Source organism: Pleurodeles waltl, chromosome 3_1, assembly GCF_031143425.1.
Source record: "Pleurodeles waltl isolate 20211129_DDA chromosome 3_1, aPleWal1.hap1.20221129, whole genome shotgun sequence".
NCBI lineage: Eukaryota > Metazoa > Chordata > Amphibia > Caudata > Salamandridae > Pleurodeles > Pleurodeles waltl.
Window position 1 is genome coordinate 1714811713 of NC_090440.1, and position 15192 is coordinate 1714826904.

Consider the following 15192-nt stretch of genomic DNA (forward strand, 5'->3'; position numbering starts at 1 on the left):
CCAACCAGTGATGATGGCTGAACCCCACCACTAGGCCCAGTATCTCCCTCACTGAAGGGCTGGTTACCCCAGTCTATTTTGGTGGGTCCAGTGATCTAGCAGGCCTCTTCCACCACCTGGGAGACTTAGCCCCTGGAATTCACTCATGGTCAGGCTGGGTCAGCCTGTCTGGCCACACAGAGCCTCCTGAGTAGGCACTCTCTGTCGGGCCACTCCTTGTGGCCCAAATCTGGGTAATGGCGATCCCCCGCCCTCTAAGTGGGTGTCTACAGTATAAGCCTGTTGGCCAAGGGGAGATCACAGCTCAACTCCCCCAACCAATACCTCTCTGGTGCTATGGGTGGCCCACCTGTGTTGTCTTATGTCCTAGTCTTGGCCCTCTCGCCTCAGACGCTCCCTTTCATCTATGGCCTCTGGTGGCCTCAGATGTCCTTCCATCAGGGGAGCAACTAGATTTGAACTTCAAGAGGGGCTAGTAGTTCAAGCCACGGTGGTGGGGCTACAACTTCATGCAATGGGAGTGAAGGCATCCTCAGAGCTAGTATGAGAACACACATTAGCAAAGCCAACAGGTTTGCCTTTCATATGCTAAAGCATGCAAACAGCATTTATACATGCCCATTTAAAAAAAAAATTAAAGCCAGATCTATTGGCTTTGCCCATGCTTTCTCCTGAGACATTTAGCACCGCTGGAGCTTCAGTAGTGTCCTCCAGACCTGCGAGCAGGTCTGCAAGATGTCCGCAAGATGGTACCAAGCAATTCCTGTGTCTGGACTTCATGTCTGACACACAGAAATGAAAACACTGAAGCCTTATTGGAAAGGTGTCTTTTCATACTAAAAGCAACATAAACCACATAGTAGACAAATGCTTCCATGGAACAAGAAGATGTTTGTATCGATCAATCAATCAATTTATAATTTTATGTTTTGGAACTCTAAACAAGAGCCACATGATAAGAAAATAAACATGAATACATGAACAAAAGTATAAAATATCAAAAGATACATATGTCAATGAAGAACTGGCCGGAGTATACAAATAAAATAATAGTATAATAACATTTGTAATAATAGTAAAAGTTTGTTCAATGAATCACACACAATTGAGGCTACCTTGGACCATTCACCCCACCACCTTGTTCCTATATCTTTCTTTAACCACCCAAACAGAACCATTATGCATCTTAAAACATATGTAAAGACATTTTAAAAAGTTAAAAACTCTATGGCAAAACAATTCACCTGGAGGGATGTACAAGGCTTGGAGAAACTCAGGTGCTGACAATAAAGAAAGCTGAAGACAAATGGGCCTTAGCCATTTACGCCTATGGGGAATGAGGGAAGGACAAAGAAATAGGACAACTTAAGTCTTGAGTTTTGGCGAAGCAGAATTTGCACCCTTTAGTTGAACCATACCATTTTGCCAACAATACATATAAAGGTAACAGCCCCATACTCAGCAGTAACCAAAGACGCCTCACCTTGTGCGGTAAGTTCCAGATTACATAAGGTTGTGCTTTTTTTGCTACTAATGATTTTGATAAAAACGGGAACATTCCTCTTTTTGCACAGCTCTTTCAGTCCAATCGGTAACTTAAACACCATGTTGCCTGTTTTAAACCACTTTTTAATTGTGGGGAAGGGACAGCCAAGACCTGATTGAAGTCCACCTCAAGAATTTGTAGGGCGTATGTAAGGTTCTTGGAGAGGGTATGCCTGAAGGCATTATGTTTCGCAAAGATTTATTTTTGCAGTAAAGCCCTTAGGGTATTATCCTCAGCCTTCATGAGGAAAACAGCCCAACTGACGACCCCAGCTAGTCCCTGGACAAACACACTTCTTAAGCCCAATTCCAGTCTTTGGGCTGCCACTGACACAGCTGTTTTTACAGATAAAAGCTTTCTGAAGATCTTACCCTTCTGAAGATTGAGGAACATCCATTTTGATGAATCAGTGAATTCCAAACCATACAGAAGGGAAACTGGGATCCTAAATCGGTAAACCACTACTAGATGGACAAAATGCCTTCTTCCCTTAGCCATATATAACGCCCCCAAAAACACAGACATAGTAGTAGACTTATGTGAATCCCATGAATGATGTGGAGCATGTATTGGGATTAATAAAATTATGAGGGGCTTATATTAGCTGTCACAAAATGAGGATGGGTCACCAAGAGCTCAAACAATAGGAGGATTCACAAAGCAAAGTAAGTGGAATACCCAGTCACAAATGTAAAAACAAGTATATCCTGATATTTATGTTGCACGGACCTAGCTGATTAGCACTAGAGCACTATACATTATGGGAAGTGATCTTGTGTGGGGGCTTAAAACTTTGAATTACACACATTTGCAGAAGCATCTCACAAATGTAAAGTTGAGGCACAGTGATATTAAGGGATTTGCTCTGAACTGCACAATGTTCAGTCAAGTGCCAATCGGGATTCAAACCCACATCTCCAGGTGTCAAGCTGCTGGTGTTCAAAATGTTAGATTGGAAATTGGTTCATGTGACCTCCACTGCCAGCACTGGCATCACCCACTGACAATGTGACATCCAGATTTCTTGTGAAGAAGGGAGCAAAGGCGATTGGTGGAATGTACTGCATAATTTGCCTCAGCATCATTGTTGTGCTGCTTGTTCATCCATCACTCACTCTGCCATCTCCCATTTCGCACTTTACCTTTCGCTGTCTCAGTCCATTCTCCTCTCATTTATTTCTCCTCTTTTCCATCCATATTCCCTCAAACGTTCACTTTCTTATTTTTTCACTATTCTATATCTCTTCTCACTATTTCATTCCACAATTTCTTCAATCAATCCCTTCTCTCTCACTTTCATCCTCCTTCCCACTTTCTTATCACTTCCTAACTGGAACAGGCCATGTCAGGAGCGTGGACATAGAGTAGGTCAAGGGACCACCGCTTCTGCCTCAGCATAATTGCTGAAGCCACAACAACCACGATCACCAGGGGGACTATACCTTACTCAAGGAAGGCCACCAATTGCGTTAGTATACACATCTCAATGTAAGTTACACTGCACACCAAACACTACAACAGGGTGACACTCATTGCAGAGTACCCTTACTCTACCGGAGTGAAGATTAGGTACACCTATATAGTTTTTGGTCCTGAAGAAATGCCATTCAATCTATCTTGACGATATAGGCATGAAACATGTGGACCTCACACTAATAACTATTCATTGGATTACACCATTTCCATTCAGGAGAAGCCAGGATCCTTACATCCCCAAGCTTCATTCACCTTTTGAACCTTGACATAGATATTGTCTTTTAAACTAAACAAAATCTCTTTATAAATATCTATTTTATTTTAGATAAAACCTTTCTCCAGTCTTCCCATTATACTAGGATTTACAACATACTCACAGTATTACTTTGCCAAATTAAGAAGAACTCCGGCAAGGAGTCCTCTTAAGGTGCCCATTGGCCATTGCAGCGCCAGCCCAATGAGAAGCAGGCTCAAAGATGAAGCATGCTACCTTAGGGCGGGTGAGGGCACTTGCTTCTACAAGCTAATGCACCTGGTGATCAGAAACATTCCAGGCCTCTAAATTGGATGCCTGGTTAATTGATTTTGAAAAAGAATACCTTATTGTTATTTTCATGTTAGAGACTAACCTGGGAAAGAGGTCTGTGGTACTTCCACTGAATGAGCTGGTGCCAGTTATCTCAGTCCCCACAGAAATCAGCTTTTACCTTGTTGGAATGAGTACTGACATAGCTCAACTCAGCCTGTGAATTGGTTCTCTCTGTAAACTAGTAAATTAGTTCTAGTTTAGTGAAGAAATCAACTGTCTGTAAATGAGCTCTACAATATATTTATATCACATCTGCTCCATCTGTGCTTGAGTCTGCTTCATCTGCATTCAGCTGATCCACCTCTTCAGTCTACTGTGTGTCCATCTACTAAACACTCAGGGTGACAGGTACACAAGGGGCTTCTCCGAAGTGAACTATGAGATTTTAGCACCCAATATTCCTCGACAAAGGCATAAGGAATATTGCACCCTATGTGTGTCCCTTCTGTAATGTGCATATCCTGCTCTAGCCAAATGTAGCCACAGAGCAATTATGAGGAAGAGGAGCACAGTGACAGGATGCTCTGTACCACTGCCCGAGTATAGACTGTTTAGAGTAACTGTGTGACATGATGTTATTGTTAAGCTATCACCCTGAAGCCAATACTCTGTGAGAGGCTCACAAGCAGCATCAGTTCTTGGGCCTTAGCTCGCCTTCCTTCTGAGATAGAACAGGATTCCAGGGATATTTTACTAAGAGAACCTGGACTGCTGTCTGTAGGACCATTTTTTAAAACAGCCTGTCCCCACCAAAAAGTAGTGCCACTGGATTTATGTACCACCCGAGTCCTTTTTGCTTCATTATTGATTTGCATCTGCAACATATTGTAGATTTTATCAGAAAAATGTGTTTCCAGCTCTAATGGCTCAGGAATACAGAAAATGCAGCAACATGTGATGATGTGCAGTGGAAGGCCTTACAGAAAGGCTGACTAGTCACCAACTACTACTAGTGAAGTCAAACCTTAACCCTTACACCTCATATTATCCCTATTCTTGCCAATTCATTTAGTCAACCCTGCTGCATAATCTGGTCATCTCTTGTTGCATAATTCCAGTGGCCCTGTTGCAGGAACCATCGAAACAAAATACTGCCCATAACCCTATTTGCTAAAACCATTGTGCAGGTTCTCATTTTGTTAGCCAATACTTGGATTTGTCTTTGCAGAAAAAACACAAACCTCTACACCCCCAACAGGAATAGAAGGTTTGATGCTGTTGACAGACAAGTCTGCACTGTCTGGTGAACACTGAATCACTGCAAACATATTAAAAAAGAAAACAAATATATCCCCTTTATTGCATTTACATAGAGCTTGCTACTGCTCTTCATGGGTATAAGCACTATATTTGCCATTACATACAATAGAATTTGCCATTTTCTGCCCATTCTGCCGCTGTAACTGCAACAAAGTATCCAGAAAGGCAAGAGATGCAAACGGTTCTCTGGGATTCCTCTCCTGGTGACGAGCATGCTCCCTGCAACACAGGTGGTGGACCCCTTCGGCGCAGACTGTCCTAAGGTCCAGCTGTCCAAATTTGGCGGAGGTAAGAACTTGCCTTCCCGGTTTTTGACAGTACTCCTGTGCACAGCATCATCTCTAGCTCCTGGTGCCTCTGTGCACTATTTGCAAGAATCCTTTGTGCACAGCATGGCCCAGGTCCCCAGCACTCCAACCTGTGACGCACAACTCACTGAGTTGTTCTCGGGCGACATGGGACCTTCTTTTGTAGTGCTGCAGCAACCACAATTTGCACCTTCTTTGTCCCCGTGTCCTGGGACTCTCGTGGGTGCTGCCTGGTTATCTGTGGGATCCCTCCAGTGCTGGGAGCCCCCTCTGCCTCCTCAGTTTCAGTTGAGGCCCCAGGTCCCTCCTGGGTCCAGGCAGCGCTATTTTGACACAAACCGCGACACTGCTTGAACCAAGGCTTGTTGGATGAATCCAGCACTGCAACTTGCCTGCATCCAACATCTCAACATGGGACATTTCTTGCATCATGCAGGAACCTGCAGTCATTTTCTTTGGTGCTCTTCTGCAAACGTCTTCTAACCGGAGAATCCTCTTTTGCACCTTCTTCTAGGTTGGCAGGGGCTCCTGTCCTTCCTGGAATCTTCTGCGACTTCTGGACTTAGTCTCCTCTCTTCACAGGTCTTCAGGTCCAGGAATCCACCATTTCTTGCTTGCAGTCTTGCTTAGTTCTTGCAATAACTCTTATCACGACTTGTAGTGTGTCCTGAGGAAACTTGCAGTACTTTACTCCTGCTTTCCTGGGCTCTGGGGTGGGATATTTTACTCACCTTTGTGGTTTTCTTACACGCCCAGCACCCCTCTACACACTACATTTGCCTATGGGGGAATTCGGGATTTGCATTCCACTTTCTTAGTATATGGTCCGTGTTGGCCCAGGCCTATTGCATTCTATTGTATTTTCTACTTTTTGCACCATTCTGTGACTATTTAGTTACCTGATTTTGGTCTCTAGTGTGTATATTGTGTATAATACTTACCTCCAGAAGGAGTATTGCCTGTAAGATATTTTTGTCCTTGTGTCACTAATATGAAGTACCTTTATTTTTTGTAACACTGAGTACTGTGTCTTATTCTGTATAAGTACAGTGTAACTGTAATGGTATTGCAGGAGCTTTGCATGTCTCCTAGTTCAGCCTAAGCTGCTCTACTACAGCTACCTCCAGACAGCCTAAGCCTAAGCTGCTGGAACACTGACTACATTTCACTAATAAGGGATAACTGGACCTGGTACAAGGTGTAAATACCTAGGGTACCTACTACAAACCAGGCCAGCCTCCTACACCAGTGCATACAATTAGCCATTTTCTACCCATTTATGCCAATTTGTCCTTTTCTGCAAACCCATTAAAAAAGAAAACAAAATCTCCCATTTATTGCCTTTAAGTAGTGCTTGCGACCTCTCCTCATAGGTAATAAGCGCTATTTATAAATGCAATTGCTTACAAGACAAATTATAATTTTCTACCTTGTTTTCTTAGAAATTCAAAGGCTATCAGTCATGTTGGGGAGGTGGTAGAGATCACCTTTTAAGTGCAGATGATGAGCACTCTCATCCCAGTGCTAATTGGCAACCATTAGCTCTACTTTAAACCATAATGAAGGATCAAACCCCCCACCAAGAGATCTGCACCCTAGGATATTGTGAATCACCAGTTACCGCCAGCCCTTCCTGAGTAAACATTCAGTAGCAGGCCCTTTCAGCCCAATGGACGTTGCGCGCCTGCCATCCGTTGTAGGCGGTTCTGCCATTAGGAGGGCCTGGATCATGGAGATTCACAGGCTAATGTCCAGAGCCATCTTTGGCCTGCACCACCCCCCAGTAGCCAGCATGATTGACATATAAATCCTCTTACTTTGAAGCCAGAGAAAGAAAAGTAAACACCAAGCTCTCTCGGAAGACGGAGCCTGACATTTGACCTCTTTCTTTGAACCCACAGCAAATGTGACAAGATAGGAACAAGATTTAAAGGCCTGTTTACGGAAAGGAAGCACTGGGAAGGATATTGTAACTAAGGTTGGGGCAAAGGAAGGGACAAACTCAAGCTAGACAGCCTCAAATAAATTGGGCCAGCATAGAGAAAGCAGGCAAATCTGAGTTACAAACCACAAAGCCAATGGGAAGCAGAGGGCAGAATGCATTCCCAGAGAAAGTTTCCGAATGCCACCAAGATGTTGTTAGCAAACCACACAGCTGCGCTGTCTGGTAGGCCTCGACCTAAATATTAAGGCTTCAGAAATAAAAATTAAAGTGAGTAGTGCTGCTGTCTATGAGCTCTAATTCCACGTCAGCAAAAGAGCACTGCTTCTGGCCCCATAATTTTTTTATACGGGGTAGAATTGTGACATTTGTCCTTGATTTCACCTGCTAAATTCTGTTTGGAATATATTTGTATCCTAGTGTTTTCACCTTTAAATAAGTCTGCATGTATGTGAATATTTTCTCAATACTCCTATATATTCAATAAGCCCCAGAACATAAACCTATTTTGATTGGCCCTTGATTTTAGAGCCGTGAAACCTCCTCAGATATGTCCAGTCCATAAAAATGACCTTTTGGCCTGAATTTATATCTTGAATTTTATAGTCACTAGCTAGAATTTGTCTTCTTGCTAGGCAGTCTCCCTACATCTGTGAGTAGCAGTTTATTCAACTATACTTAGGAAAATTGTTAGCAGCCTGTTTGAGAAAATGCACCATAAAATGGTTCATTTGAATAGCTCTCATTTAAATCATGCAAATGTATGCATGCGTGGGATGATTCCCTGTAAACAGAGAGCCCTCATTAGATTCCATAATTATCAGCGCCTATTGCAGGAGGTCATTTGTTTTTTAACTCTACGTTTGAATAATTATATTTCTTGAAATGTATACACAAAAACTATACATGACCTTTAAAACTAGCAGTCAGTAAGTTCTGAAGAATGACAGCAAATTAAAAACTCCTGACTGCCTTTCAATAAATGAACTGAATCGCTATGGGGAATAAAACATTTTAGTATGTAGGTTGCCCCATTGGGGCATCGTACACACAGCAGCATGTAACATCCATGCCCTGAAGAACTATGGTCACATCATCCCCATTCTGATGGAACTCCATTGACTAACCTTACCAGCACACACCATCTTCAACACCAGGTGTATCATTTACAAAGCCATCACATTCAGCACCCCTGCTTACCTTGTAGACAAGCTTACCATCTCTAGTGGTTCTCGACACATCCGCAGTCAGGACGCAATGAGACTGTACACTAAGAAGTGTGAAAAAGAGAAAAAAACAAGACAATAGGTCTTTTTCATCTATGCGCCCCAGATCTGGAACAACATTCCTGTATTCATGAGGACTGCCTCAACCATGCTCCAATTGAGGAAAGAGCTGGAGACTCACCTCTTTAAGGAACACTACATCACAATCTATTTACCATCCACAATTCAGCTTCTGCTCCTCTTACTCACTGACTTTCAGCTTTCCTCTGATCACTTATAGCACTCTGCTGCCTTTTGGCCAGGGCTGCGCCACAGAAATTACATATATACACACTACAGTGTCTGAGTTACTTTGACTCATTTCCTGCATCAAATGTCACAGCCAAGATGGATGGAACTTCAAGTCACAGCTACGGCCATTTTCCTGCTATAACCTAGGGCCAAAGACACCATTTCCCATGCCACACCTAGATATTTGACTGAAGTGGCAAAACCCTTTCATTACTGGAAACTGTTTCATCCAAGTGCACAATTGCCATTGTGCAATTTCAGAAGGATTGGATGTACAATTTGTCAATTTGCTCTTATCTGAGAATTAATATCAAGGCCACTGAATGTATTTATTCTTACTCTATGATAATTATTTTTTAATACTAATACTAATGCTAACTAAGGTAACTTCCCCTTTGTTTTGTTTTTATTTCTAAGCTTAGATATCATTTTACATGTAGAAGACGTAAAAGGGAGTGAGGCCCATATTTATACTTTTTGATGCAAAACTACATTTGCGCAGTTTTGCTTTAAAAAGTATAGCACCGGCTTGCACCAGTCCAGCATGCCTGCCGGGCGCCATATTATTGGAATGGTGCAATCCAGCACAAATGGTGGACTAGCGTAAAAAAAAATTATGTTAGCCGGATGGGTGTGGCGGTATCGGAGAAGGGGGTTTTGCACCAAAAAATTACGTTAGGCTGGTTAGAATTCGTTTAAAAATGACTCTAACCAGCCTAGCTATACTTCTTGATGCAAAACCATCCATACCACATGACTCCTCCAATGGCCAGCCCAAGGGACAAGGGTCCCCTGGGCATGGCCATTGCACCCAATGTCATGTAGGGGGGGCCATTTCAGGGCCCCAATGGCACTTTGAAAAAAAAAAAAAATACTTACCTCTACTTACCCTATTTACCTGAGATGGGGTCCCCCATCCTGTGGTGTCCCTGTAGTGTGGGTGGGAGTGTTCCTGGGGCTTGGGGAGGGCACCTGTGAGCTCTGTCCATGGTGTTTGACCATGGAAATTAGTCCACTAGTCCCCTAATGCCTGCCATGACCCAGGCGTTAAATAATGGCGCTAAGCAGGCTCAGCACCATTATTTAGGCCCGCCTCCCTCCCATGCGCCATTTTTGCACTGGAGGATAAATAAGGCACTAGGGCCTTAGAGTAGTATTTTGGATGGGAACGCCCACCCTGCATCTCATTGACACAGGGTGGGTTCACACATCCAAAAAATGACTTTAACTCCAATATTTTGACGTTAGACTAGTCAAAATATAAATATGGAGTTAAGTTTGCGCTAAATTAGCGTAAAAAAAGAGGCAAATTCAGCGCAAACAGGGTATAAATCTGGGCCCGAGTACCTGAATGCTTTCCCATAGTTCATTCTCCGAAAACAATTGTATTTAATATTTTATATCCAGCGCTCAAGCAGTTAGGATGCTGAGTCAGAGCGCCCAAAAAAATGTAACGCAATCAGACATCTCATACACCAGTTCCCAATGTGTTTTTCAATATGACCTTGAGATCAACACAATGAGTTTCACTAATTTATGATAATACCTTAAGAGCATAGCTTCGGAAAGCAATCTCTTTATCCCTTACTGTGAGTTTCATCACTGATTGTCAGGCATCCAGGTTATACTGTTGTGACCCTCCAAATTCTCTCGGAATTTATTGGTAGATGAGAGGACCTTCTACACATCTCAAAGATCGAAAGCGTTGTCTCAGGCAGTCACCTATGAAAAGATTTGCAGGGGTGCTGAGATGAACATAGTTTTTAGGCCACTAAAGTGTTACTGGAGCGGTTAACCTACAGGCATAGTGGGTGTTTGATGAGACATTTTACTTAAAAAGATCTATCAAGTCTGCAAATGTCTTGTCAAAAGTATTCTTGCGAATAGTCCAGCTAAGGATCCAATTTTTATATTAAGAGAGAGGAAAAAATAGAGATAGGGTGTGTGCGTGTGTGTATTGGGTGGTGTTACATAGCATACGTGGACATTTTTGGGCAGGGCAGCAAAACCTTTATGGCTGGCCCTGCTCAGTGCTGCCACAGCCGACTAGCAGCAAGAAAACGCAATAGCTGCCACTCAGCAGATGCCACCTCTCATTCCCTTCCCCAGTGGCACTATCCCTTCCCCAACTTCTGGCAGGTGGGACTGGGAGGTATGTGGCGGCACAGGCAGGCAACAATAGATGCTGAGTAGAGCACTTCCAGAACATTCCCTCCGCTGCAAAAAGGCCCCCCTTTTTAAAAACAATTCACACATCTTGCACAGAAAAACTATGAGGTGTTAAATTTCGCTAATTCACCCCCATCCAAGATGGAATACAGACTACATAGATGAAAAGGAACAGGCAGTATATTTGTATTAAAGATTATATGGTGTATCACTGTTTTGACTTGGACAATATGATGCGCTATATTGATTCCGGTGGCTTTACTAACTACGCTGTTTCTTTACCTTTTCTTCTCAGATCATACTTGGATCTCACAAACTGCACATATCTGATCGCTCAGAAGCTTGACTGTTTCTGGCCCAACCAGGCTGTGGACATCTTCTTCACCTCAATCCACCGGCATTACTTCATAAATTGCTCTCTGACGGGACGGTCTGTGGCGGATCCTCCCTACCACATCATGTGCTCCCTAATCATCATCCCGATCCTGGTCACGCTTCTCATGACTGGACTGGTGGTGTGGAGAAGCAAGAGAAGCGAGGGCATTGTGTGAGGAGACCCTATGCCCTTGCTGTGGAGAAGGGATGAGCAGTGGTGTATATTTCGTGCAAGGCCTTCCCACAGTACTTGGACTTAATTTTTGTCTCTGGACTTATGTCAAGTGGATCCAGGAGGTAGTCAATACTAGGTGGTTTTGCTGCTACTGCCGTCCATGGTTCACACCACGTGGCCTAAGGGGTAAATAGACAGAAGTTTTAAAACGGGACTATTTGAACATAAGTCAGACATAATGGAGGTCTCATATTGCCAGTGATATGGGGAATGAGGATAGTAATGTGGGACAAGCGAAACTTCCTTCAAATGTGTAAAACCAGTGACATAAAGAATGACATTTCACTTAAATGTTGGCCAGTGTTCTGATGAATGAGACTTATTTGAATGAGTAGTGACGTGTAAAATGACCCTACTGAAGTGTGTGGGGATAGTGGATGTGCAAATGAGTGATGGTCTATTAAAGTGTGGGAGAGCATGTGATGTGAACAATGACACTCCACTAAAGTGTAGGTGAGCCATTGATGAGTGCAATGAAACTCCATTGAAGTGTGCAAGGTCCAGTGATGTAGGCACTGAGACTACATTGAAGTGTGGGAGGGCCAGTGAGGTGGGCAATAAAACTTCATTAAAGCGTGGGGGCAGCAGTGGGTTAGGCAATGAAAGTCCACTGGAGTGTGGGTTATGTGGTTGAAAACTCCATGTAAGCGCAGGAAGGTCTGGGTGAGGTGCAAACAACTGAATTTCCACTAAAGTGTAAGAAGTCAGCTATGAGAAAGGAATGAGATTGATGTGCGTCAGTCATTTAAGAACCATTGAATTGTTTGAGAGCATTCACGCAGTAATGAGTCAGACTATGCTGAATTAAATGATGTCAAATTAGGAGAGTCTGTGTTTCCACCACAGTGACTGGGGATGCACGAATGAGTGAAACTGCATTGTGGTGTGATGTGGAAAGGAGCGATACTGTAGAGTAGGAATACAGTGACAAAATACAAGTGTGACTCCACTGTACTGTACGAAGACACTAAAGTAGGAGGGAGTGAGACTCCACTGTGGTGTATGAAGGCAGTGACACTTGAATGAGCGAGGCTCTGCTGTATTATGTAAAGACACTGCTGTGGGAATGAGTGAGGCAGCATTGTATTGCATGAAGATAGAATGATGCAGGAATGAATGAGACTTTAGTGTATTGTGAAAGGTCAACAAAGAGAGAAGCACAATTGAAATGTATGAGGCGAAGGACTGGGGAATGAGTCAGACTCGAGAAGCACCACCAGCTTTTTGAGTAATTCCAATGTTAACCCCCCGGGAAGCTTCCATTGTGCCTTAAAACATAACATTTAGGATTTTGACCGGTGAGGGGAGATGACTGAGATGCCACTGAAGTGTGTGAATGGGGAAGAATCCATTAAACTACGAGGCCAGTGCTATCGGAATAAGTAAGACCTCACTGAAGTCTACGAGGAATGAGTGAAATTCCACTAGGGCATATGAGGCTATACAGTCTATTTGGGAATGAGTGAAACTCCTTTAGTGTATATTGTGCCAATGATGTGGAAGCAAGTGCGCATCCATTAAAATATGTGAGGTCAATGATGTTGGAATGAATGAGACCCCAATGAAGTGTAAAAAGACGGCGAGGAAAGGAACGAAACTCCATTATGAGGTCAGTGATGTGGGAACGAGTGAGACCCCAGTGAAATGTGGGGTCCCTGGAATTATAAAAGAGCAAGATTCAGTTCATGTAATGAGATCAGTAACTTGACAAGTAACTAAGGCACTCCTTCAGTGAAAACACTGATCTTCAGAATAAATTAGGTTTGGTTGATTAGTCTCAGTTTTGAGCTGAAGAAGGAGGCACTTCACAGCTAATGCATAATTCTGGGACAGACACTCTGGAAATAAAGGTGAACCAGGATCTCGGTCAAGTACAGCACACTCACATCTTTCGCAACATGAAATTCATACAAAGCACCTAAGACCCCAAAAGGAAGTTTATTGCAAAATTCATAACTCCCAGCAAAAGACCTACAACTGCGGACAGGAAAATGAAAAATACCACTAATGGAGCCGGCAAAGTGCAGCAGTGGGTGGAAAAAATGATAAATTATCTTTTATTTTTATGTGGTGTTTTAGAATGTGTGTGAACAATGTTAATAAAAATGATAATTATTTACTTTGCAAAGATTTGCAGTCAGATACTGATTTCACCATTAGTTGACACAATGTTCCCAGAAACAAGGAGGTCTTTCCATTGCAACCCTGGGCTACAGATACTGAGTTGTGGCCTCATGGTGGAAGGGCCCTATAAGAATGTCTTAGCAATAAAATGAAAAAAAGAGGTGGAAGTATGGTCAGAGGGAACACAGACACGACACAGACACGAGGCAAGTGACAGTGGCAGAGCGCGTCTAATTTGTCCTATGTAGCACGTGCGAGCATGTGATAGAGGTATTGCAGAGAAACCAGCAAATTACATCCAAGGTCTAGGCGCCACATCTGCGTGAAAGCTTTCCGCAGAGGATTAATCTTCTACACGTCGGAAAACACAAATTACTGTCTTCAATTAAACCGTATTGAAATGTATTTATTCAGAACAACCGAATCTCATCCATATTGCTCTGGAAGGACTTATGTACTCAATGGACAAAGAATCAGCTTGCCTTCGATTTTATCACAATTATGATTAGGTTTTTTTTTTTGCAGCGCTTCGTACCACACTTCTGCCACTACTAAGCGCTATAAGAAATATGATAGTATGTATATAGAAGGATTCGTGATCCACTTACCGTGGGAGGAGGGAAAGCTGTCTACCTTGCCAGGATGGGGGCTCAGGATCCGCAGATACAGCCAATGTCCGAGGCAAGCAGTAACTCGCTGAACCATCTTTTCAATAAGAAAATTGTACTCCACCCATGGATTAAACCTTCAGACATTGTCCTGTGGAGTATCCCTTGCTGGGACTCAGGACGAAAATGTGGTAATCCAAACATCTCCTGAAGATAGCTTGGACAGAAAAGCTTTAATGCCTCAAGCTTCTGTAGATCGCCATGACTGAAGTATTTTATTATTTTTTTATTCTGAATTTTTCTTAAGCAGAACCAAGGCCATAGTGTCTAAGACAGCTGAAGGTAAGAGAAAATATTTTCAGAAACGAGTAAGAATTTTGTCCTCTCTAAAGCAATAGGAAAGCAAAGTCACTTAGTCAAGTTTTGAGTAAACAAAAATAAAACTATGCATTTAGTGAATATGACATTTTTCATTGTGCAGTGGCTTTTCTTCGAGTGGAACATGGAGGGAAGTAATGGCAGAGTTACTATCAACACACAAAGGATTTTGAGTCAGGTATACAGAACTGTTTTGCGGTTGGAAACCCAGCGATTTGCAAATTCATAGGCTTTGCATCCGCAAACTGGTGTTTGGTCATGTGCTAAATCATTTTATAATCTGGAAAAGATTTTCTGGCTTGAAAAAGTGGTTATACCACTCATTCCAAATCACAGTTAGGAGCAGTACTTACGTTGACCTCGTAGCAGCACTTAGTTTTCCTGAGAACAAGAGAGAGAAAAACACACAAAGGGACAAGGAGGAAGAAAAAGTCGGGAAACCATCACAGAGGGAGAGAACATTAACCTGCAAGAATCAGATATAGGGTAAGAGTGGATTAAATAGGTGTTAGGTGCATTGAAGACTACACAACCTTGGTATCTGGAGCTCTAACATTTAATAGTGCTGGACACAGACGTCTGAAGAGAGCTTGGGGCAGCAGCATCAATTATTTTACAAATTAAAAACTGATTAGGAGTAGGTGTGAAAGGGACACCCCCTTCTA

At 42.8% G+C, this 15192-nt stretch overlaps 1 protein-coding gene across 1 annotated transcript in view; it reads left to right on the plus strand.

Moving 5' to 3' along the window:
• Positions 1 to 14943, plus strand: part of RAMP1 (receptor activity modifying protein 1) — a 482304-nt gene extending 467361 nt beyond the window's left edge. Inside the window, exon 3 of the mRNA XM_069225613.1 lies at positions 11103 to 14943. Coding sequence (XP_069081714.1) covers positions 11103 to 11358 — 256 coding nt within the window. The 3' untranslated portion in view covers positions 11359 to 14943. The remainder of the gene's footprint in view (positions 1 to 11102) is intronic.
• The last annotated feature ends 249 nt before the right edge of the window (positions 14944 to 15192 follow it).